Here is a 25,358-nt window from a genome sequence, read left to right as displayed (position 1 = left end):
GGCCATGGAGAGACTTGTACACAAGCAGAGCTGCTTTGAAGTCTATTCTTTGAGAATTTTAAAACCCCGAAAACCTTTTGATTTCAGCAGGTTTCTATGATAGCCGGATTCAGTCATTTATTTTAAACGTTTGGCCCGCCTGTTATGTTTTGCATCAAATTGATCCATTTTTAAAAGATACAAAAAAGTTTTAAAATGTTTTTTTTTTACTTTGAAACTTGTATTTCTTTGCTGATTTTGGTGCAATCAACAGATTTAAAGGAAACTTTTAGTTACTTTATTTGTAAATCTTACAGAAACTAATAGAACAGGAGGATTTGTGTGTTTTACTTCTGTCTTTTTGACCTAGTTAAGAACTTTAGTCTTTCTGGGAAAAGTGATCTATATTTAAATGTGAAAGGAAGCTTCTGACATTTCAAAGAATCTGCTTTAAATTTCAGCAAGCAATTATGGTTTGTAGGGGGAAAAAATAATTTGTTTTGAGGAAATGAAGCAGTCTTTGTTCTTAAACTTGTTAAATTTACCACTCCCCCTTTTTTCTTGAAAAGAATAACGCTTTTATTTTGAAAAACCTCCCTTTTTCTTAAGTCAGAAGCTGCATTTGAGCGTTCCTAACCCTGGAGGACTGCTGCTGACCTGTCATGACACGTTCCACATAACAGATCTGCAGCTGACAGAACCCAGAAAGGTTCTGCTTTCAACTCACTCATTTGGATTTGGATCACCGGATGTTTAGACTTAAAGGAAATGCAAGAAAACAAAAAAAGTCTTCAATTCAACCTTTATTATCTTGTTCTTTTCAGCTTTAAATTAACTTCCTCTTATTTCTGTAACATCTGAAATAAATGAAAACGTCCTGAACAGGAGTGATAATAAAGACCGACTTAATTTAAATGGATACATAACAAAAGGAAAAAACAACCAAAAACACAGTCAAACATTACAGGTAATGTCTTTAACGTGTCTGTAAAACACTGTTCCAGCTCAGCTTGGTATGGTAGGACGCGGCATCGGCTTCTTTTTCACACAAATGCCTTCAGTTGGTTTGCTTTGTCTTAAAAACAAAACGTCACTTTTTATTGCATTGGACAGGAAAACAAACAAACAAACAGGCAGAAAAGCTTAAAAATAACAAAATAGTGCCGACGTTTCTGAATTCGTTTTTCTCACATCCAGGCGCTCCCTTTCAGATGCGTTCACCTCCCTGACTGAGGCCCAAGAGCTCACGAGCAGGCACACACACACGCGCGCACACACACACACACACACACGTATGCAGACGCGCACACGTATGGAGACACAAACGTATGCACATGCATGCAGACGCACACATGGATGCAGACACACACGCCAGCTTCCGCCGCCAATCTCTTCTGGACACAAATGGAAAAAGAAACATTCAACGGTATAAGAACGGTCCAGATCTGCTCGTCTCGTCGTCCTCCTCTGGGCCGAAGGTGGGCTCCGCCTCTTTTGTGCTCACTCAGGCAGGTGGGGGAAGGGGGGGGGCGGGGCAGGATGGCGACAAACCGATAAGCGAGTTTCCACAAGGATGTATAACCAACGGGATTGAAAGGAAGAAGTGTTCATGGGAGGAGTTGCTTCATGTTTTTTCTCTTAAAACAGAACATCTGAACGCCAACAGGAAGTTACAGTTTCAGAATAAGAGCAGCGAGTGAGTGATGGTGGGGGTGGGGGGGCTACGGCCACAGCTCTTGTAAGATTTATCTCGCCGTTTCTCTGCTCGATGGAGGTCGGATTTTAGTGCAAGTTTGGCGTGTGACGTTTGATCTCTGTACACCCCGGTTCCCGTGGCGATGCGTCGGTACCTAGGAAAACACGCCGCCGTCAGGCGTCAGTAGTGTGGCCCAAACCTGCAGGCTCCCGCTCTGCTCCGACCTTCTGAACAGTGGAATGCAGAAAGCCGGCGGCGTGCTTGAGAGGGCTCAGTCTGCAAGAACGTGACAAGTTCTAGAAAAGAAAGCAGTGGCACATTAAAAACATGTCAGTGCACGCCTGAGGGATGCTGGGTAAAAAGACCGACGGCTCTCAGTCCAGTCCTAAAAGGTTAATGGACCCCCCCCCCCCCAGTCCCATTCAAGTTTCCCTGTCGTCTTCATTTAAAGTGGAGCGGTGAGCGTGCACGTGACCCGGAGAGCGCATGTGGCCGGTGTGTGGGGGTCGGTGTTGGACGCCCAGTGTACTTTTCCTTGGGTGTAAACGGATGATTTGGGGGGGTTGGGGGTGCCGTGTCAGTCAGATGGAGTCGGCCCCCCCGCCCAGCAGGTCCCCTGGCAGCAGGGAGGCGGGGCTCCCCATCTGGTGGCGGTCCTCGAGTGCTGGAGAGGCCCAGAGGTTGCTGGTGGGGTACGCCGTTGCGCCCATGCCGCCCCACAGTCCCTGCCGACCGGGCTCCACCGCCCCCGCCCCGCCGGCGCCGTTGGTGCTCCACTGGCTGAAGATCCCCAGCCCGGGCCCCTGGCCGGCCGGCGGGTCCAAAGAGCTGCCTGTGCTTTCAAGACTTTGCCATCCGGAGCTGGAAGACGCCCCGCCTGCAGTGGAGGAGGCCCCCTCCACTCCTCCCATGCTGCTACCTACTGCCCCGCCCCTCTCGCAGCCCCCTCCGTTACTGCTGGCCCCCGCAGCGGAGGCAGCGGTGGACCCGGGGCCCGCCGAGCTGCCTGCGGTTCCTCCGCTCCCCCCTCCTCCCGCCTGGGAATGTGCAATGTAGCGAGCCACGTCCTCCTCGCTGACGAACTCCGCCAGGATGGTGGTGTTACCCAGAACGCACCTGGAGGGAGGGCAGGGTTCACATCGTCAGCACATTCATGCGGCTCTTTCTACGGTTGAACGCCGCCTCACGGCAGATCCGCTTACATGTGAAGGGCGCTCCTGGCCTTCGAGGCCTCCTGCTTGGAGCCGTAGCGGATCAGAGCGGTTCCCTGGGTCAGGCCCAGGTGAAAGGTCAGCAGGGGCCCGTGCTGCATGCAGATGGTTCTCAGAGTGGAGCCATCGATCTGCAGAAGAGAACAGCAGTGAGGGATCCAGATCTGACAACAGAAACGATAAAACAGAAAGCAAGACACAAAAAAAACATTTTCCCGATGAACTGAGGCGGCAGAACCGGAACCAGAACAAACACTGTTCATGGCTTCGACCTTCATCACGAGTGATCTTCTGCATCTGCATGTTGTGTTTAAGTTCCTCTGATTATAGTCTGAGCTCATGAACAGGAAAACCGGCAGAAATCATCCAGCTTCTGCCTCAAAGCTGCAGAAACGTTTCTCTAAATCCTGACAGGACTTCATTGAGAAAGCGGAACTATAAGCTTTATTCTGAAAGGGACTTCCTGTGGCCTCTACAGAGGTCGGGTGGGCGGGTTTGTACCTGCGGCGTGAGGTTGCTGAGCACCAACCAGCAGCTGTCCCGAACGCTGCCGTCACTCCAGGTGGAGGCTGCAACACAAACCCACATCTCAGGCGTTTCGTCTTCAGACCCAAACCAGGTTCTGGTCTCAGAGAGGAAAAGGTGGGGGCCATACCGGCGGTGACGGCTCCACTTCCCCAGCCTCGGCCGGCTAAGCGGGGGGCTCCTCCCGACCACGGGGAGGACGACGGCTGCTTCTGACCCACCAGGCCTGGAGGTGGGCGGGACATCTGGGACTGGCTGCTGCTGCTGCGGCTGGCTTTCCAAGACTTGTGTCCGATTGGCTCCGGGGGCCAGCTCGTCTTATAATCTGTGTACTTTGCTGTGTGTGTGGGGGGGGGCAGATATATGTTAACACATCGAAAATAAAAGTTTTGACATTCATCTGTTCTTAACTGGCTTGTCAGATGTTTCTGAGGTTGCAGAAACAGCACTATGCTTAGAGACCTGGGTTGTGTGCATGGTTGAGGGGGCTGTCTGAGGCACTGTAGGGCCAGGCACCAGGTGAAGGCAGCAAGGTGTTCAGTGGAGGAGTGGAATCTGCCGGGGGAGAAAGAAAAAAAAAAAAGAAATCAATGCCAAGATGATCTTTAAGTCATCATTTCAAACAAACACTGCGTTCAGCATCTTCCACTTAAGCCCCTGACCGCCAGTTGGGAGCGGATCATACCAAGTACACAGAGTTTGTGTGGGTAAACACAGTTTGTAGGCGAGATCCAGCTGCAGAACTTAATGCATGTTTGTTGATGTGAAAAGTTTTACTATTATTAGGCAGCAGTGTCTAAGCGCGTGTGTAGGATAAGGAGGCGTGCAAGTGAGTTCTTTCATAAACCTGCTCTGGAGGCTCTGAGGGTCCGAAGGGGCGTTAACGTGCCTTAAAACCCGGTGCGCCTTTTGCATATGTCAAAGACGGAAAAATTCCCCGTAACTGAGACCACGTCCTATAACCCGGTGCACCCTATGGTCCTGAAAATACGGTATATGTTGAGACATGGAAACGAGGAGGGGGGAGAGTTCCTGCCTGATATTTGGAGGAGGAAGAGGAGTTGGAATAAGAGAGGAAGGGTCTCCATGTCAGACTATTTTAGCATCTAAAACATAAAAAAAGACCCTTTGAGTGATGTTGGAGGTTAAAATTGTTCTATAAAAAGGGGCAAAAGATTTCATTCATTAAAAGATATTTTAAAAGGTTTTAAGGTTCAGGCAGACCAGCTGTTGCCGTCACGGAGGACAGATCGACTCCTGAACTTAGAAGCCAGACTGTGTTTCCTCTCTAGCGCTCACCGGAGTTTTCCAATAACTGGTGCTCCGAATCGTTGAGTCCTGGAGAAGCTGCGTTTCCCATCATGCTCCCTGGGGTCATGTAGGGGTCGGATTCAGGGTCGACGCGGTCAATTCCTTTCCATGGCACACCAGGCTGGAACTCTACAACGGAAAAACCCATTCAAGTTTAAACAGATTCATCCAAAAATCAGAAAAAGCTACAACTTTGCCCCCCCATCATGACAAATCATCACCAACCGGGCGGCCAGCTCGGCGTGCTGCTCGGCTTGGAAGCCATCTTGTTGCCGGGGGTGCGATGCCAGCTGTCACTCAGCCCGTCAACCAGCCCGTCGTACTGGGAGTACGGCGAGCTCGCCTGCATCTTCATGTGGTGGGGGGCCATGGGACCTGGGAGGATGACGAAGACGTTGAAGCAGATGGATCTGACTCACATGAGACTCACATGAGACAAGAATGTTCTGGAAAACACGTCCCACCATTTTTATGATAGGCGTTTTCAGGTGATGAAGAGTCGGGGGAGCAGTTTCCTTCCATCATCCATTTAAAACGGGACTGCTGACCGCCCATCGAGCCCCCCAGGTCCAAACCTGGCAGGTTCACCCCTGGACCAAACCCTGTGCCACCAAAAACACACAAAAAAGGTGAAACTGTGCGACAAATGAAAGATTCGGGGTCAGACATGTAAAAAAGTAAATAAAGGGTTCGGACCGGAGTAGGGTCCGAGATTCTTTTGTTGCAGATCCGGCACCGAGCTGCCCAGGCCCGGATGTGGCAGGGGATCAAGCTTGGGTCCCAGACCATGGTGTGAAGGGGAGAGTTTGGAGCCGCTCAGCCCCCCCACCTGCTGCTGCTGCCTCTGCTGCTGCAGGACCGTCATGATCCTCGCCAACTGAGGAGACAGAACAGGAAGTGAGCTGCAGAACAGGGAAGGAGGACTCTGCGCCGGCGAGGCGGTACCTGAGGGTCGGTCTGCTGGCGGACGTTTGGGGGGAACTTCCTCTGGTTCTGCAGCAGCTGCTGCGGCGGCGGCTGCTGCTGCTGCTGCTGCTGCTGCTGCTGGAGAAGGAGCTGACAAGCCTCAATGAACACGGGCAGAAAAGCAGAAACAGATGCATTTTTAACACCTTTAGTGAAAACAAAAACTACAATATTGACCCAAACACAACAAAAAAGACACAAATCAGCTCATCACAGTGTGGATTGAAGGACAAAACGCTGCTCCTCACCAGCTGAAGCTGGATGTGAGGTGGGTAGATACTGCTGAGCATGGCGATGTGCTGAGGAGACAGCTGTGGGGGGAACACTCCTCCTCCCACTCCCGTCACTCCTCCCATGCCACCGACACCGCCCATGCTCCCGCTGGGAGGGGGCATCTGCTTCAGCACGGAGCCTGGCACCTGGAGACACGACAGGAGGCAACGGCAGCCTGTTCAGCAGGAGCATCGCCACAGTTTCCTGAGAGGATGTCAAGAGACGCCGAAAAGACCAAAACGCAGAGCCAGACTGCAGAAACAAAAGCCGACAGCTGCTAAAGCGCACGAAAAGACTGGAGGGTTCTAATGAAACCAGGTTTTTATAGCACATTTTCACAGTCGTACAGTCTTGGCTTTTCCTAAAAAATCTGATTCTGTTTGTTGCAAATAAACAAAAACTGCTCCAAAAACACATTTTCTACCATTTTTTAAATCTTCTCCAACATTGTAGAAACATTTCGTTTTCTTTATGAGTTTAAACACCAACCTAAGCCTTTCATAATGACCACAAATATACATTTTACACGTAAAAACTTGGTAACTAATCTGAAATGTGTCCGATTGAAATCAGATCAAATATTGTAATGTTTCGTATACTACTTCTTAACTTGTGTATTCTTGACACTGTGCTTTTTTAACGTAGTGGGTCCGTTTACTCCTTTTTTATTGATTGGACCGCGAGTCTGGAATAAACCATCTCAAATTTCTAATAAAGCATTAAATAATCCCCTTGGAGTGCTTTGTGGCAAAAATAAAAATGGCAGAAAGATGGAAGTTCAGCCCACATTTTAGTCTAACAAACGATGAATGTCTGCATTTCCCCCCCAAGAACCGACAATATTCAACATTTCCACCATTACCAAGTTGAGCAATTACCCGCATCCACTTTTATTCTGATCCATTTCTGATTTGTTAATGGGAACATTTCTAATAAAACAAATAAGAAAAGAAAATATCTATGCGTTCAATACATCATGTCTGATTGGGGATCAATAAATCAAATGGTACACAGAAAAAAAAAATGCCAGAAATACAAGAATCTACCCTAGTGGGTCTCCTCAAACCCAGTTTTCTAGTTCTCTGCACTATTTGCTGTGTTCAGTCAGTGTGAGGAAACACCTGAGTCAGTAAGACGTGCAGAGAGGACGATAAATCAGGAACAGTGGCAGACCTTGAGGATCAGGGTACTACGAAGTACTATGATCTATCATAGCGAGAGGAGGACCCGCTTCATTCTTGATGAACAAGTTCTATACGATCACAGAGCCGTGGTTCGGTCTCGTATGGATCTACTTTACTTAGAAACCATCTCTGGTTTGGAAAGTACTGACATCCAACCTTTAATCCATAAAAAAAAAGAAGTGCCTGAAATAGAATAAAGTGATTAAAGATTTATTTAGTGTCTGACGTGAAGCGAGTATTTTTAAACTCTTTAACAATCCTGCAGCAGTGACTCGGCCCCTCTCACTGCAGTCCTGGTTGCAGAAGTCCTGAGTAAAAACACCGCAGCAACAGATCTTCATTTGGAAACAAGTAATGATCATGAAAATGTAAAGGATTTGATGAACTCCTGATCTGCTACGTCTGCCAGTTTAACCCTGTAGCACTGGAGCCTTAGCGCTAGCGTCGACCATATTTGGACGCCCGTAACTCAGCCGCTCCCACAATTAATGTAATTCTGATGGTTTCTGAAGCGGAGAAAAGCAACACGCGCCGATATGTGGAAGTGCTGCACATCAGCGGAGAGCTGCTTTTCTGTACAGTAAAACCCAATAAATCATTAATTTTATGAATGACAACTATTTTTTTATTAGGAAGCAGCTGTTAGTTTGTCTGGAATCATAAGCGGTGAGTCAAAGCCCCGCCCCCTTTCTACCGCTTTTCTACCCGTTTGCTGTTTTCCCCTGCGTGCACCCCCCCCCCCCCTCCAGCGTGTGCTACACAGATGGAGCAACATATCATCATCAGACTCTGGGCGGCGTTAACAGCTGCAGACACGCCCCCTCCGCGCATTCACACTGCTGTCTTCCTTCTGCCCGCTCGTACTACCTGTCTGAACAACAGCCCCGCCCCCCGTGGACACAAATAGCCAGGCAGACCTCTCCTCTTCAGCAAGAATAGCGCAGTTAATTTCATCATTAATTAACGGGAAAATGACTGACTTGGTGAGTTAAATTTGGCAGATAACGTTTACATCTTGTGGGACACAAACACACACAAAATGTGATTTCTCCAGTACCGATAGCAGAACCGTGGAGGTCAGATCTTACAGATACTGCGGTCTTGAAGAATGTTGCCCCGGGGCTCGGTACCCATCCCTACCCCGAGCAGCCGTTACCGCACAGCCTCACGGCCTTTACCAGCTTTAAGTGAAGACAAAACCAAATACCTGAGGAGACAGGAACTGATGAGGCACTTGTGCTCGAATCCCTGGAGAATGATTGCTCGATGGTATAGTCGGCTGATGTCTGGACTGGGCCATCCCTCCTGAACTGCCGAAGATACTGGGAGCACCCTGCGGTTAGAAACACAACACTAACCGGTTAAGGAAGAGGCAACAGCGCACACGCCAACAGAAAAGAAAGTCAGGAAGCAGATCAAAGACAGTCCTGTAGGAACTCCACAACAGCCTCAGGAAAAGAACAGGACAGAAACAAGAGGAGTCGTCTTACTTGTCTAAAAGGAATAGAGTGGTTGAAGAGGGAATGGGGCTTGAAGACAGTGGGGGGCGAGTACAGAGAGCAGGGACCCTCCTCCCCAGGGCACCCATCCTGACTGAGCAAATGCAAGGTCTGTCACAATGACGGCCCAATTTGAGGAGTGGTGAAGGAGGGAGGACAATGCAGACGTGGACAGGTGGAAAAGGTAGAGAGACAACACTATAACAACGCGAGGACGTCAAAGGTAGACCAACGAGATGAAGGGCGGGATGCGTTACCTTGTCGTAGTACGGCCCAGCGTCCCCAGGTGAAGCCTCCTTAGACCCGGGAGGACGGTACATCCCGCCCCCTCCACCGCCTCTCCCTCCTTTCCTCAGGTCTCCGTTGTAATCATTCATTCCTCCCCTTTTCTCCATTTCCATCTTCTTCTCCTGAAGAGAACCTGGAGCCAGGTCCATGTTGGGGCTGCTGGGATCGTCGCTCTGTGGAGCAGAAAAGGCCGGAGCGTTTACAGCGATGCGCGGTTCCGTGTCGACCAACGCCAATCGAAAGAGGTTTTACCAGCAGCCCCATGTTAGAGAACTGTCTGTTGATGTGACTCATCCAGGAATCTCCTCCGGCGCTTTTCACGGGGCCCTGAGAGACGACGTCAGGAGACCAAAGACACTGAAGTCACAACAGAACTTCATGCACGTTTGCATTTAAAAAAAAACAACAACAACCACCAACAAGCAGATTGCCGTTTCATTTTCTCCACCAGAACAGCAGCTTCTAAGAATCGTCAATCCTATTTTCTAGTGTCTCTTTCACCAACAGTGACACACCTTGTTGCTGGGCTTCTTCCCCTGTTGGCTCTGTCCCCAGCCTCCATTGCTGCCCTGTCCCCAGGAGGAGCCGCTTCCCTGGGAGCCTGTGCTGTTCCACATGCCACCCGCATCCTCCTCGTCCTCCCAGCTGGCGTGGCGCGAGGCGTCCATCGAGCTCTCTTTGTCCCCCCAGCCATCTTGCATAGACTTTGAACCTGCAGTAGAGGGCAGACATATAAAACCCCACTTTTATGTTTTATTACTGCTGTCAATCAATCAAATCAATGAATCCCAATGTTTAACTCGGTCCATCCATGAGGGGAAGTGTAATTCATGTGCACAGAAAGTCAACAACTGTAAGGACTTTAGTCTGTAGCCGTTTATGTAGGAAGTTCCTTGTTTGAAGAGCCACACTGTTCTTTTGGCACTTTTCTGACATTGGGGAAAATATAAATTATGTTTGAAATTGCATTTATGAGCATTTGTTTGTTCAAATGGTTGATACAGGAGCAGACAAAAGAAATGCTGTAGGAAAAAGATCGTATTTGCGACAAAGAATACGTCGGGCGGGCCACAAGCTTCCTGCTCCGCCCCATTTTGATATATCCACTTGTAGACGATTCAAGATCCCACAACTCAGAGGCGGACTTCCAATGAACTCCTGCCGCTCTGCAGAAACTACGTCCTTAAAAACGACATGTTTTTGGGATTTTAGCTAAAAAACGAAAACTATAGGAGAGCCCTGGTTTTTATTAAGAATTCAGCGTCTGTGTTCACTAAACGTCCACCAAAGCAAATTTAACACCTCGATTATCGACTCTGCTTTCATACCGGATCTGACGGGGTTTGAGGGAGGGTTCCCCCAGCACTGGGTCTTCACTCCGGCTTCATCGGGGTCGCCCCAGCCGGATGGGGCGTCTGTCGGTTTTCCCCAAGCTGCTGTGCCATTGTCTACTGTAGGACTGGCAGGGGAAGGCCCCCAGCCCGGTGCATCTGCAGGTCCAAACGAACAAAATGAGGGGGAGAATTCTAGATTTATTTACAACAGGGACAGGTTTTCACTTTGGTTGATAAATTTGTGCAGCTGCCATCATAACAAATTGATCTGAAATGATCGGCGATTGCTTCCATCAATCAAAGGCTTTGATCAAGCAGCACTGATCATGTTTTCTCACTGAAAAATAGCCTGAAAAGCTACACTAAAGCTAAATGAATGACTAATGTAACGGGGAAAAGAAGCAAATACAAATATGTCGTTTTAAATCACCAAACAGAAACTAGGATGAGAACAGAAACGTCGGTGACGTTACCTCCCATCGCCGCTGCTGGCGGCCTGGCGGGCTGCTGCTGCTGCACAGCAGGTCCTGGTTGCTGCGGAGGCGGAGCCTGAACATGTGGTTGCTGGACACCAGAAGCACTGTTTTTGTCCCACAGGTTGACCGGCTTGTAATTGTAGTGGGTGGGGTCTCCCCACGCCGATGTGCCGTCATCGATGTCGTTCTTCCTGCTGATGGACTGAGGGGAAGGTTCCTCCCAGCCGCTTGGCTCGGATCCACCGGGGATTGGTTCCGAGGGCCAGCCCGAGCTTTGGTTGTGTGTCGTAACTTGGGAGAAGGGTTTTCTCCCGCCGCCCCCTTGGTCCATCGGTTGCTGATTGCGGGGCTGTGATTGTTGCTGTTGCAGTTGTGCCTGTAGGCCGGAGGCGGAGCCCGACTGGCTGTTTGGCATCTGGTGGATTTTGTTCACTCCACCTAAACCCGCGTGAGGTTTGGACCCCATGCCTCCAACCGAATCGACCCCACCGCCCCCCGTGCCCCAGTTTCTACGAGGAGCATTGTCATCCCAGCTACCCCACCCGCTCGCACCCGAGTCCCCACCTGAGTGTCCTCCATTCCTCCTCTCGTCCACCCACCCACCTCCGCCACTATTTGATTTGGACTCCTGCTCCATCCAGTCTTTACCTGATCCAACTTTTGGATCCGACCCCCACCCACCTCTTTCTCCATTCTCTACAGCTTCCTTCCACCCCCCAGTTCCCCTCTCCTGCTGGCCACCTCCCCAACCTCCACTCGCAGAGTCGCACTGTTGTCCAATTTCGCCCCACCCGCCTCCTTTTTCTCTTCTGCTTCTCCATTCCTCGTCTCCCCAGCCCTTGCCCCCATCGCCATTGCCTCCCACCCACTCCATCTGCTTCGCCTGCTGGCTCGGCCGGGCCACCATCCCCGACCCCATACCCGGCGCGGCGGTGGTCGCTGGCCCAGATTGTGTGCCGCCAAGATTTCTAATGCTTAAAGGTTGTTGGGGTCTCCCAGACAAGGAGGCTCCACTGCTGCTACTGTTGCTGCTGCTCTCCCATCCGTCTCCAGTAGACCCAGTAGAGGGAACCATGGAGGTACTGCCCCCAGGCCCCATAGAATCAGTGCTGGGGGTCCGAGGTCCACTTGAATATTGAGGACCACCACCAGAGGATGGATGTTTCAATGATGCTGAAGGAGTCCCGCCCCTGTTGGAGCCAGCTAAGTCCTCAACTTCCCAGGCGGTGTTTTGTCGGATCTGCGTCTGGCCCCACCCCGAGTTGGACAGGATGCGAGGGTCCAGGTCCGACCGGCTGAGCAGGTTCTGTAAGGCAGCTTCAGCATCAAGTGCTTGTCGGCGAGGACGACTGCTGTTGGGACCACTTCCACTTCTGGAATTACCACCGCTGGAGGAAGACCCTCCTCGCGTCCGCTGTCCCCCCGCCCCGTCCCCCCACTCCCCTGTTTCTCCCTCTCCTTTCTGATTGTCCCAGGCTGTGGTTTTAGTGGTAGTTGTTGAAGAGGAGGAGCAAGCTGCTGGGGGGTTGCCCCCCGTGCTTCCTCCACTACTGCTGCTTTTACTACTGCAGACCCCCCCTTCCTCGTGTCCTGCATTAGCTACACCAACGCTAGCAGAGTTCCCACCCCAATCGCTACCAGAAACCCCCCTCTCCCCTTCTACACCAGCTAACCCCCACCCTCCCTGAGATACCCCGGAGGTTTGACTACCATTGCCCCCATTTCCAGCACTGCCCCAAGCATTGACTGCACTTGTAGGGCTGGGGTATCCCCAACCTGAGGTCTCCTTGTCCCCTTGCCCACCCTCCCATCCATCAGTTCTCGAGGCACCCATTTTGGAGTTGGCTGCAGGGCAAGAAGGCTGGCCTCTCCAGGAAGAGGCAAGGCTGTCGTCATCCACACTAGCTCTGCCCCCTCCCAAGCCGTGGTCCGCTCCTCCAATACTTTCCCCCCCTGCACTTTTTGGTCCCGCTGCTTCATTGTCCCACTTTGATCCTCCCGCCTCTCTGTCTCTGGATTGCATTTGGTGAAGTTGGTGCTGATGGGCGCTTGACTGATTCACAGATATAGACGGATGAGCCCCGAGCACCCCAACTGCTCCCCCTCCCAGCCCCAAGGAGGCGGAGTTGTTGGCAGACCCTCCGGAGCCCTGATGATGGAAGGAAGTGGGACCTCCTTCCCCAGCAGCAGAGGGGCCATCCTGCTGCACCAAGGCAGGCCAGGCCGAAGGGTTGGCATTTGGACTGAAGTTGGCACCTGGAACCCCACTGTTGCCATCAACGGGGCCACTGGCATCGTGGCTCCCCAGCACAGCGGGGGCTTTGGAAAGTGAGGATGGCTGCTGTAGCAGAGGCCCAGCTGCAGCTACAGAACCTCCTCCAGTCGTCCCCCACGCCACGCCACTGGACGAGGGCATACATTCATTGGGCAAAGAGAATGAGGAGGTGGGAGAGGAGCGGCTGCCAGAGGCACTGGTGCTGTTCAGGGGCATTCCACCGATGCCGCTGTTTCCTCCGTCGCCGCCACCAATACTAGGCCACTCCTCTTCATCGTTGCCATCGACAATGACCTTCTCCCTGCCCTGAGAGGAGGCCTGACTGCCTGAGCTTGCCCCCCACATGGAATTTGCATAATTAGAACTTGTTGTAGAAGCAGCAACTGATGATGAGGTGAGGGCCATTGAGGAAGCAGCCATACCAGAATCTGCTGAAACAGAAAACCGAAATGAAATCCAAAATTATGCATGATGGGAAATTGGGAATCAAACCCTAGATGACTGGGAGAAAATGCTTACCTGAAGCAGCAGCCATGTTTGAATTTGCATTATCTCCTCCTCCCCCACCTCCCAGCAGCATGGAGGACAGCGGTGGCTGGCCCCTCTTCAGTAGCACTTTATGGTCCTGCTGGCAGCGGAATCGGGGCGGCACTTCTCTCGGCATGTAGCGCTGAGGCTGCTGAGTAGCCTGGCTTCCGCCTCCGCTACCTGCACTGCCGTTTCCGGCAGCCCCAGTGGTTCCGGAGGTGGAGGAAGAACTTGAGGTGGAGGGCTGTCCGTTGGCCACCGCCAGGCGCTTGGCATTGTTGCCGCCCTGTGATGGGGTGGCAGCACTGCCAGGGCCTAGGGTCGCTGGAGATGAAGAAGCAGAGGGATGAGGCCCAGGGCTGGGGGAGGCAGAGCTGCTCTGAGAGGCAGGAGATTGGGCAGTAGCTGGCTTTGTCAAGTCTGGCACTAGAGAAATGGATTAAAACAATAAAGTATGATTTTATCAAGAAGATAATGAGGAAATACCTACAGGTGGTTTTATTCCAAGATCCACTACATGTTCTAACTAGTCTAAAGGTTCAAACTAGTCTAAAGGTTTAAACTGAATGAAAATGAAGATTTTTCCCTTTAACGTCAATATGGATGCTAACAACCGGGTCGCTAACTTTAGCCATGTACAACTTTTAAGGTGTGATGGATAGATAATGCGTAAACTAGTATTTTTTAAATATAATATAAAAATTTTTTCATCTTCTGCCGTTGTATCCCTTTAGGGGTTACGGGGCTGCCGGTGCCTATCCTGGCCACTTGTGGGCGAAGGCAGGGGACACCCTGGACAGTCCGCCAGTCTGTCGCAGGGTTCATTCACTCTCACACCTAGGGACGATTTAGAGTTGCCAATTAACCGATGAACCGTTTTTGGACGGTGGGAGGAAGCCGGAGAGAACCCACACATGCACGGGGACAACATGCAAACTCCACACAGAAAGGTCCCCCATTGTTGTTCTGGCTCAGGTCCCCAAGCCGGGGGCTTTCTTGCTGTGAGGCAAGAGCGCTAACCACTGCGGCACCGTGAAGATGAATGAATGAATACAAACGTGTGTGAAACAATGGAGAGTCAGTCGCTGCATATTATTACACAGAGCAGCCTCTGCTACATGAGAACATCCGTCTGAATACATCCGTTTTGGGAGGAAGACTCCCGGCTTTGTCTGTAAACGGCGGCTTTATTTATTCTGTGAAGTCGAAGGCTCTTCTTCCGTTTCCTCACTGGCTCTTTTCTCCCCAAAGAAACTTTCTAAATACATTTAATTGTTTGGCTGTTGTCAGCATTAGGCTACTAACTTAGCAGAGCAGCCGCTTTAAGACGGATGAGGGGAACAGAATCTGGGAGTTTTTTCAAAATAAAACTGATATCTGTTATCGTATTTATTGGCTTTTTTTTCCTGTCTGGTACCAAGTGAGCCATGGAAAAGTACCGGTCCGTGGCCCGGGGGTTGGGGATCACTGTTTTAAAGGACACAGCAGCACTAAAGATGTGCTCATAAAAAACCTCAAGAGCTGCAACAGTTGTAGTCTTAAACACAGAAGCGAATTCTCTTCTCTAACCTCCAACGCCAAATAATTCCATTGGTTAGTTGAGTCGGGATGATTTAGCCCCTTTAAGGGAGGTTGTAGGCGCTGCCCTGATGAGACTCTGGGGGGGGGGGAATTTTAACACAATGACGGCGTTTGTCTTTTTAATGCTCATATTGATTTGTAAACTTGACTATAGAATTCGAAATTACAAAATGTATTTTCATGTTCAAAGCCTGAATTGCACCAACAGCCCCGCCCACAACTCTGAGCTAAATTATTGCTGCTCTGCAGAAAGTATGTCCTACAAAACAACACAGGTTTGTTGATTTTGACTAAAAACAGCTACTTAATAGAGAACACTATGAAAACAGATCAAAACACGATCAGGACTTTAAAGTAAAGCACAAACGATGTTCCGACTTTGCGATACATTCAGTAATGACACCTTTGTCTTATTTTTGAAAACATCACATTTACACAACACACACTGAAGCTGTGATGATTGTTGTGTTGCGAAATAAAAACCAAAATGATTGAAAGCAAACCAAAAAGAGCCAACTTTACCAAACACAGCAGAACAGAAAGCATGTAGGTCAATTAGAGCCGCTTACCTTTGTTTTTTTGTTCTGTAACCTAAAAAGAATCAAGAAACATGAATTTAATCAATTGTCATAACAGACAAGTACAGTCATAGATAAAAGCAAAAAGACAACCTACGGTTTCTAATTTGATGAGAAATTTAAATCAATGTGTGTCCTACAGATGATAGTAACAGTTTTAAAACTACACAAACCACAACAATAAAATACTTTTTTTGTTGCTAAAATAATAATAGTGAATCATAATGTTGCTCTTTTTTAAGTAGCAGCAGGATTTATGTTCTGTGGTCGTGTTTCTGTAGCTTGAACGGATCTAAAGCTCTAAAGTGGTTAAACTTGAACACCAAAGAGAAGGTATTTGAGGAGGAAAACCTCTTTCACTTTCATTTCAGATGGAAACGGGCTCTCCTGACTACAACTATGTGAAGCTTTGTCTGTACTTGTATTTAGTTTTCAATACAGTATAGGGCTACAACGCCATCAAAAACAGGAATAATGAACGCTAAATCTAAACGTAACCAAATTTCAGATAAAAGCTGCACTAAAACACAACGTAATTTCCTGCAGCAAATGCAAATAAATGGATCTTAAAATTTCCTAAACAGCTTCATAAATGTCTTGTGTTTTTTTCTACTTGAACAAACAAGATGACGTCATCTTAAACGTAGTTTGGATTTAATGGAAAACAACAAATGAAAATGTTAATTTCCCCTTATGATGTGCTGTATATATAAAGGATGTGTCTTTCCATAGATACAACTTTGATCAAACAGCCTCGTCCCACTAAAGGTGACTTAAATGTGGAACAAAATGTACAGTGTTGGGGAAAAAAAAGGTTCAAAGCACAAAACTTGTAGAACAAATCTCAGCTGTTGATGTTTTATCGATGTATTTTCTGAGGACCAACAAAATAATGTGTGCTTGGTTTGTGCTTTGCATAGAAAACGATGAAGAGACGCACCTTCTGAGAGGCTTCCCTTTTCCTTTTGTCGTCTTTTTTCCTTTTCTTGTCTTCCATGAACTGCTGCTCCTGACCCGATGCTCCTCTCTTCTAGAGGAAAAAACAAGTCAGTTCTGATCCGATATGAACCAATTTAACCGTCTTCTTCCTGTAATTATTACTACAACTTGCTAGAAAAACTAACAGTAAGATTACAGCAACTATGTTTATACAAAAGTAAAAAATGAATCAACTCATTTCACTCTTGGGTGGTGAAACTGTTAAAAATATAGATTTACAAGCCACACAAAGGAGTTGCTGGAGTGTTTCGGCCTTTTGTCTCGTTGTCAGAAAGAATGAACGGCATTTGGTTATGAAAACCATAACAATCCACAGCTTCCTGACACACCAGAGCAGGTGTTAAAATGCTGTGGGCCTCCAAAAAACCTGCAGAAAACTGCCTTTATCTGCAGTTACCTGCTGCACCAGGAAACTGGTATAGTTGGCAATAATTAACACGTCAAATGACTGAGCTAATAGTTGAAAAAGCAGCCCCAGGTCTGGTTACGGATGAGCAGATTGTTTAAATTCTTGGGGTTTAGTGCGCTGGTGGTGAGCTCATTTTTTTGGTTTCGTTTTTTTTGCTAAAGCTCCCTTCAGCGTTGCCAGTCTGTCAGAAAACAAACCCATAGTGAGTCATAAAGTCTGCAGGCTGAGATGTTCAAACTGGATGCTAGCTAAACTGCAGCTTATGATGAGGCCAAACACCTGAAAGGCTCAAATCAAACCGGAAAGACGCACTTCAGTATAAAAAACAGGCCGATTAAAAGTTTTTTACCCCACAAAATTCAGGGCAATGGGCTAAAAATCAACCTTTACACCTGATCCAGTTGATTCTCATCTAGCAAAACTAGCAGCCCCGATGCTAATTTTAAGGAGTGGTGTTTTTTTTTTTTTTAGCTAGCCTCGTCCTTCCCGAAATAAAGTATCCACAGATACATCAGGAACAGCCAGGTTAAAGCCGGCACACTGGATGCAAGAAATGTTCGGTGTCGGTTCCGAACAGAAAGCGCATTAATTTAAGGCCGGATGCTCAGCTATGCTAAAGCCACAGATGCTACACCTATTAGCCACATGAGCTAAGTTACCCAACTGACAGCTGCTACAGGTTACCAGCACTAACCGGGTTAACGAGCACGCTAGCATGACCACAGGACGTCTTTCTGTGTGCACACACATGATCCACAACACCCGAAAGATTCGCGGTTACCCACCTCAGGAATCACATATGAAGGTGCGCTAGCGTCCTAGCTAGCTTAGCTTAAAGTGCTTCAGTGCGATTTTTTCCTTTTTTTAAATTTTTGAGGCATTCGTCGAGGCTACGAGGAACAACGACGCCTGAGCAGTGAGCCGAGCCAGTGGCAGGGCTTTGGGAGAATCCGGTACAGCACGGACGTACGACCGTGACGGGAGCGTAAGCCGAGGTGTGCAGAAGAATGTAAATTTCAGAACTCCGTGCAGTCAGTCGGTTGACGGGCGGCCATTTTGCTGCTCAGCATGAAGCGGCTCCAATGGGAGCAGCTGCGCGGAAGCGCCGTGAGTGGCTGCTGCTGTCAGGAGGGACGAATAAAAACTCGCTTCTTTTTTTCCCTTTTTTTTTTTCTCTTGACCTTCATCAACTTTGAGTGAGCAAACTCCACGTTACAGACTCACGCGCGCAAACAGGTTTGGACAGAATGGGTCCCAGAAAAAGAGGGGCGCGAAAGAGGAAAAGAAGCCAAGATGCTTTGGTGGAGGAAGACAGCCAAAACACAGAGAGGAAGGCTGATGAAGAGGAGGGAGACGGGAGGAGGAAGAAGAAGAAGTACATCGGAGCCCACGTTGGAATTCAAGGTAAGATTTCTTCCTCCTAGACACAAGAATTTCAAATGGTTGCTCAAGCGTGCATTCAACAAAATGATGAGAGCGAATAGGTTGGGGTTAAATAGAACAATTTGAGAGCATCTAAACTCAGTAAGAAGCTGCTGTTTAGTAGTGATGGGCAGCTGAAGCTTCATGAAGCACTGAAGCCTTTTTTCTAATTGGTTCACTGCACAGCAAAGCTCCATGAAGCTTCATTTGCTCTAGAAGGACACCTACTGGATGCAAAAGATATCTGTTGGCATATATCTGTTGAGTTGTGTAGTATTTTGCAGAAAGCATGTGAATAATACTGTCAACTAGGGCTGCACGATATGAGGGAAACTTGACATTTGCGATATTAGTGATCAATATTGCGATGACAATATGTCTTTCAATAAATGAACAAATTGCAAAACAACCAAAAACATCATTTTCATTTCACAGAAACATTTTATTTCATTTTTATGACTACGATTTTTAAAAAATTAAATAATAGTCAACATAACTTAAATTATACTCCAAATGACATTGTCTACATAGGAGGCCAACATCTAACACAAAAGGGGTCCATAAGACTTGTTTGTTTTAGCACATTTAAGGTAAACATCTATCTTGTTTTTTGCCATCTTGCAAAGCTTGATATGGCGATTAAGATAAATAAGCGATATATTGTGCAGGCCTACTGTCTACAAAAGTAAATGCATATAAAACATGAGTTGTATTTTATATTTTAGTATTGATATAGTAGAGGTGTGTACCTTTCCCCATCACATCCACGAATCGGTGCATTAAAAAGTTTTAGCTAACTTTAGCAGAACCATACAGTCCAATTTAAAGGCATACTAGGCCTGCACAATATACCGCAAATTTATCGTTATCGCAATATCAAGCTGTGCAATATGAATATCGCAAAAGACAGCAAATTTGCAATAAATGGTTACCTAAGATGTGGCCAAACAATCTTATAGCAGCTTGAAGTGTTTAATGGATTGAAAGAATCCCCTTCTGCATTTGACCAATCAGATGGACCCCTTCACGTTGTTAACTAATCGGACGGCGCCCTATTACGTTGGATGTTCGCCTCCTACGTCAACAAGGGTCATTTGAAGGATAATTTTTAAGCTGTTGTAATAGAATGGGAATAATATTTTTGGTTGTTTTGCTAATTGTTTATATACCGCAAATTATATCGTTATCGCTATATTAATCACTGATATCGCATATCGCGAGTTTTCTTCATAACGTGCAGCCCTAACGCATACAATCTAAATGTATATTAAGTAAAGGAAGTAAATGTTTTTTTCTAAAGCACCTTTTTCAGATTAAAATCACAAAAGGCTTCACAATAGTAAAAACGCATAAAATTACAACTGTTAATTATACACTTATAATGGTCAAAGACAATAAAAGGCTAAATTAGATCAACTAAAAGCTCTTCTGAATAAAACTGTCTTGACCTGACTTTTAAAACACTCAACAGAGTCGATCTCTCGTACTTACAAAGGGAGGTTGTTCCAGAGACGAGGAGCCACGGCTTTGAAGACAAGGTCTCCTCTGGTTTTATAGCGCGTTTTGGGGATTTGAAAAAGTTTTTGGTTTGAAGACCTCAGGGACCGGGCTGAAGAGGAGGAGGTTAAAAGGTCAGCAATGTACACAAGACTTTGTCCATGCAAGGCTCTGAAAACTAGAAGTGTAATTTTAAAAATCAACTTTAAATTGAAGTGAGAGCTGATGTAAAGACGACATTAAAGGAGTTATGTGTGCTTGTTTATTGTTAAAAGCCTTGCCACAGCGTTTTGGCCCTTGTAAAACATGACAATTGTTAAAATCTAAACCAGAAGAGATAAAAACAGGAATAATCTTCTCCAGGTCAGGTATAGATTAAATGTTTTTTATTTTATTATGTTAATCATTTAGTGTTTATATCTAGAAATTAAAATTCATTTTAAACAGAAAAACTTTATTTTATTATTTTTTTTATTTTAAGCAACATAATTAAAATGTTGGACTGCCAAACAGGAAACTCTGGTTCGATTCCCAGGGCGCGCAATAAGCTAAACAAAAAACAGTGTGGGTCCTTAAGCAAGACCCTTCTGGGTCTCCCTGTGCCTTAAAAATACAGGGTTGTGTAAAGAAGGGAGTAAAAGCTCTCTGCCAAAAATGTCTTTGACATAACAGCTTCAGACATAAAAACCTGGCATTTTGGGTCTTTTAGGCTTGTTGTGTTCTCTGTGGTTAAATAAAAGTGTGTCATTCATTTAATCAGGTAGAGTAGGAAGTGTTGTGAAAAGCATGCCTGGGATCAATTTCAGCCAATTGGACTTGACCTGACTTGGTAGAAGCAAGCTTGTGATTGGACGTCTTTTTGTTTGCATCACATGTGCTTAGAAAGGCAATGGCAGTGGAGACACAACGGGATGAGAAACTGACAGTTTGACAGAAACCGATTATTTACTTCCTGATCTTTTTTTTAATACCTTTTTACCAACGTGTTGTTTGTGTCTGCGGTTTTCAACTGATACAGATGTTATTCCCAGTGCTGAAACGGTTTTTTCGATTTGTATCTGTCATTCTTTACCCCCCTAATAAATACATATTTATGAACTTACTGGCAGTATGGATAATGGTCATTTGGAAATGATCATGGGTGTACGGAGGTGGTTGGGGTATGGACAATCCTTTTGTGACATTGAGATAATATTTAGGGGACACATCATTGGGTTTTATTTCAAAATAAAAAAATCTCCAACCTCTCACTGACTGCGTCTCTCCGCCAAACACCCATACTTTGAACGGAGTCTGAGGGATTCAGATCGCTGAAGACTTTGAAGTAAGAAGGGAGTCTCTGGATGTGAATACTGCCGTGTGACCTTTGGGGCGTTCATGCTGTTGTCCACAGGTGGAGTATGGAAAGCAGTGGAGTCGTGTCTACAGATGGGAGGAACGAGCTTCGCCTTGTTTCTGGGCTCCCAGCGTTCCTGGAAGAGACCAGCTCTGGATCCATCTGCTGCAGAAAAGTTCCGCGTTCAGTGTTCCTCGCACGGATTTGATCCCGCTCACATCGTGCCCCATGGCTCCTACCTGATGAACTGTGGATCTCCTAAAGAGGGTTGGTCGGATGTTCCTCCGTGTCTCGTGTTCGTCCCGTTCCACGGTTTGATCTTGCGTTCGTGCCGTGCTTCTAGATGTGTTTGCGAAGAGCCAGGAGCTGCTGGTGGATGAGCTCGGCCGCTGCCACATGCTGGGCCTGAGGCTGTATAATTTCCACCCTGGCTCCTCACTGGGGACCATCACCACTGAACAGTGTGTGGAAAAGATAGCTGGAGCCATTAACCACGCCCACCAACAAATACCAGATGTGGTTACAGGTAAAGGTGGACAAAAAAAACCCCACCCATAAGTTGAAAATGTTCCCTTTTGTTTTAGGTTTATTGGAGAAAACCATAATTGTTTAAAAAGTACACAAATGAATAGCAGTTTTGCAAAACTATAACCATTATTTGATTTTTAACTGTCAAGCACAGTGGCAGAGGTCTGATGATGAGGTGTCATACACACACATTTTGAGTCGGTACAAAAAACTGAAGCGCAACAGAAAACAGTTTTATGGAGTTCTTTAAAGGCCCACAACGATACAAACTGGGCTTGTGGCGTTTCTAACATTTTTCTGATGATGGAGGACACGTACAAAGAAAATTGATCTTAAGATTGCATTTCTGTGTTATTTTATTTAAATTGTGATGAATCAGGAGCAGATGAAATGCCGTTTGAAAAAGATCGTGTAGAAAATACGGTGGGCGGGCCACAAGCTCCCTGCTCTGCTCCATTCTGATTGTAGATGACTAGATCCGTGTACGTCTTTGTTTTCCTCATCCGAGCTGGCATCTGACCTTTCTATTGAAAAAGCCGTTTTCTGACATTTAAACAGACTATCATCACTACTAAAGCCTAAAACGGTGATATCTTTGTAAAGGGCCAACCCAGGTACCTCTTTTGACTTCCAAATCAGGATGTTTTCTTGAACCACTTGTGCTTTTCTTGTTAAGTCTTTCCGGTCACTGCTCACACTCAAAATTTGTACTCCGCTGTCATGTGACCAGTGTTGGAGAACATGAGCGGCCAGGGCAGCACAGTGGGTGGTAAGTTCTCAGAACTCAGGGGCATCATCGACAGGGTGAGAGACCAGAGCAGAGTAGGGGTGTGTTTGGATACCTGTCACGCATTTTCAGCAGGTAAGTCCTTTTACATTTTTTTCTCTTCTTCAATTTTTACCTGCAAATCAGCCCAAATGTAACCTGTTGTCTCCTCCTGGAAGGCTATGATCTGGCAGCAGAGGGAGGGGTTAAGGCCATGCTGGATCAGTTTGATCAGGAAGTGGGACGTCACTATCTCAAAGCAGTCCACCTCAATGATTCCAAAGGTGAGCAGGTTTAATTGCCAACATTGAAGCATATTTCCTGGAGTGTTAAAGCTCTCCGTGTGGTTTCAAGGTCAGCTCGGCTGTCATCTCGATCGGCATGAAGATGTAGGTAAAGGAAACATCGGGATCTCTGCGTTCCGGGACATCGTCAATGAACCCAGACTGGACAACATCCCTCTGATTCTGGAGACGCCGGGACGGTGAGACCGGGAAAGAAAAAAAAGCTACCACTGCTTTACTGATGCTATTTTACATGTGTTCATCTAAATAGTGTATAATATTACACAGGTAATTAAAGTTAATACAAAGCTTTTATTCGGCATCATTTCGTTCATTTGGAGGGTGGAGGCTCTCCAATTAATCAGTGTGAAAACCGTAGTTGCCTTAAAATCTGGTTTTAAACAAGGCAATTAAGTTTGTTTTCATAATTTACTTTCATATCTTTTACTGAACTGAATTATTGTTTTGCCACGGAATCCACTTTTTCTTGACGTTTAGTTCATAAACAGGTAGAAATTCTCCTCTAGGATTGTCTGGTTGAGGGCAAATACATTTATTAATGGTGAAATTTACTCTATAAAGCTGCCAGATCCTGAAGCGAAAAAGTAACTCCACATCACCATACTACCACCACCATGTTTTAATGATGCTTTTTTTCCCCTAAAATGCTGTCTACAGTTAGGCAGGACGTTTCAAAAACTTAATATTTAGTCCACAAAATACTATTAAATTAAAATGTTTTTTAATCAATAAAAATACTTAAACTGTTAATGAATCTATTGTTTGTCCACAGGCCTGGGTTTGAATATGCAGAACAAATTGAGCTTCTTCATTCCCTGTGTGAAGAAAAATGAAAGGTATGAAGGTGAAACGCTGCAGTAGCTGTCGCCCTGACGCCAAAGTAGACGGATACCTTCCTGTTTACCGCCACAGCGGAAGATATTGATCAGCATCAGCAGTTTTTTTTTACGAGTTAAAAAATAAATTGAAGTGTTAATTTGTGATTTGTCACGTTGATCAGAAGAAGCCAGTAGGAGGCAGCAGACACACACACACATGTAAAACTGGCATCTGCAGGCAGAGATCAGTGGAAAACGATCTTCATGGTACAGAAAAGACTTCAAATGATTGGGGATGTCCTGAAATATGTTCTGGATGTGAATGTTTATTAAACAAATGTACCTAAAAGGTCGTTGGTCTCATCTTATTCTCAGTCTGCAATGAAGGGGTACTTTATGGAAATATCTAAAGTTTAGACAGACTGATGGTTTACTTGTAAGTTGATCTGATTGGAGTAAAAACGCAGCGGTCCTGTCCCCGTCCGCCCTGTGACCCATCTGGATGTGTTCTGTACCAACTGCAGTGAGTCATCCGGGTCACGTGGTGATGTTTCCATGGATTGGGGAAAATTCCTGCACCATCCCACTGATGCTAAATTTGGAAGTTGGCCAGGTCCGTGCCCGGAGCTCTTTGTCCTGTTTGTGAACTCTGGTTTTTCCGCAGAACTTTGCTGCGAGTTGTTGTTGTCGTCGTCACCGGTTCTGACAGACATACCTGATGGTTTCGACACGTTAGTTCAGCCGTTGACCTCGAAGAGGTCACTGATAATAAGAACAACCACACAGAGAAAATATACACGTCCTGACACCTCAAACACGAAATCCTTTAGATTCTCTGGCATAACTTGAACAGATTCCAGAAGCTGACAGGAACCTTTACATGTCGGACCTAACGACCTCTCAGAGGAGGAGCAGCTGAACAGCACGGGCACGGACACAGCGTCTTTCAGTGAGGTGTTAACAGAGGCAGGAAGTGGAGGTGCCTGGCTCAAGAATGTCTCGCTCTCATGCCCCACCCACAGGAAATGCCTGTCCAGCCTGTGTGAGTCTGCATGGATGAAAAGTGCGTCTCCTGTTTACAGACTTCTGCTCGGAGCAGAGAAACTAAGATGGAGTACTTTGGCTTCACAGTTAAATAAGCAGAGGGCTGATGGGTTTCAGAAGTGCTGTGGAGCTCTGTTTGGGGTCAGGGGTTAAGATACAGGAAAAGCTAAAGACAAAAACAAAAAAAAAACATTCAAAACTGAATCATTTCTGAAGGGAGTGTGTATGAAAACCACGACGTTCCCAAAAACAAGCATATCTATAAAGGTTGGCGGCATTCTGATGTGATGTGAGCTCGTTTTTCTCCTCTTCCTGTCATTACTCTGTGCTGTAAGTATTTTCTGCTGCAGCTGGTTACTTCTCAGACTACCAGATAATTTGGGGTCCGTCACGATTGGCCATTATTCCTCTGATGTTGGTCCTGGCAGAACAACATTGCAAAAAGCTGAAAAATGGTGGAATTTGGAGACAAAACTCTGCTCCAGAAGGGTAGAATAACAGTTGTGAACACCAAAGCTGAGATGTGTTGT

General features: G+C 46.8%; 2 protein-coding genes across 2 annotated transcripts; one reads left to right on the top strand and one right to left on the bottom strand.

The window, feature by feature from the left end:
* Nucleotides 1-764: 764 nt before the first annotated feature.
* LOC101163614 (trinucleotide repeat-containing gene 6B protein) lies at nt 765-18,167 on the bottom strand. The gene is made up of 23 exons (XM_023949785.1): nt 18,162-18,167; nt 17,898-17,930; nt 16,645-16,734; nt 15,696-15,717; nt 13,537-13,971; nt 10,740-13,448; nt 10,261-10,422; nt 9,448-9,644; nt 9,185-9,289; nt 8,902-9,105; nt 8,636-8,755; nt 8,353-8,478; nt 5,937-6,107; nt 5,668-5,787; nt 5,419-5,599; nt 5,187-5,324; nt 4,948-5,097; nt 4,711-4,851; nt 3,874-3,966; nt 3,542-3,748; nt 3,388-3,455; nt 2,878-3,017; nt 765-2,791 (listed from the first exon to the last, which is right to left on the bottom strand). The coding sequence occupies exons 1-23, from the start codon at nt 18,165-18,167 to the stop codon at nt 2,257-2,259; spliced, it is 6,153 nt and encodes a 2,050-aa protein (XP_023805553.1). The 3' UTR covers nt 765-2,256.
* Nucleotides 18,022-24,137, top strand: LOC101166169 (probable endonuclease 4). The gene is made up of 7 exons (XM_004080121.3): nt 18,022-18,516; nt 21,425-21,634; nt 21,711-21,893; nt 22,626-22,757; nt 22,841-22,945; nt 23,016-23,145; nt 23,739-24,137. Exons 1-7 carry the CDS (start codon nt 18,360-18,362, stop codon nt 23,797-23,799), a joined length of 978 nt encoding a protein of 325 aa, XP_004080169.1. The 5' UTR covers nt 18,022-18,359; the 3' UTR covers nt 23,800-24,137.
* The last annotated feature ends 1,221 nt before the right edge of the window (nt 24,138-25,358 follow it).

Source organism: Oryzias latipes, chromosome 19 (genome assembly GCF_002234675.1).
Source record: "Oryzias latipes chromosome 19, ASM223467v1".
In the NCBI taxonomy this organism is placed as follows: Eukaryota; Metazoa; Chordata; class Actinopteri; order Beloniformes; family Adrianichthyidae; genus Oryzias; species Oryzias latipes.
The sequence above is the reverse complement of the archived record's forward strand: the minus strand, read 5'-3'. Positions and strand labels throughout refer to the sequence as shown.

What these genes read in the sequence shown, in the direction of transcription:
- LOC101163614 (XM_023949785.1), bottom strand. An exon ending in AAAGGGAAGCCTCTCAGAAG is followed by an intron (nt 15,718 to 16,644) that starts GTGCGTCTCTTC and finishes GATTCTTTTTAG; the next exon opens with GTTACAGAACAAAAAAACAA. An exon ending in CTCACATCCAGCTTCAGCTG is followed by an intron (nt 5,788 to 5,936) that starts GTGAGGAGCAGC and finishes GTGTTCATTGAG; the next exon opens with GCTTGTCAGCTCCTTCTCCA.
- LOC101166169 (XM_004080121.3), top strand. Translation starts at nt 18,360, where the DNA reads ATGGGTCCCAGAAAAAGAGGGGCGCGAAAGAGGAAAAGAAGCCAAGAT. An exon ending in AGCCCACGTTGGAATTCAAG is followed by an intron (nt 18,517 to 21,424) that starts GTAAGATTTCTT and finishes TGTTGTCCACAG; the next exon opens with GTGGAGTATGGAAAGCAGTG. An exon ending in CTGTGGATCTCCTAAAGAGG is followed by an intron (nt 21,635 to 21,710) that starts GTTGGTCGGATG and finishes CCGTGCTTCTAG; the next exon opens with ATGTGTTTGCGAAGAGCCAG.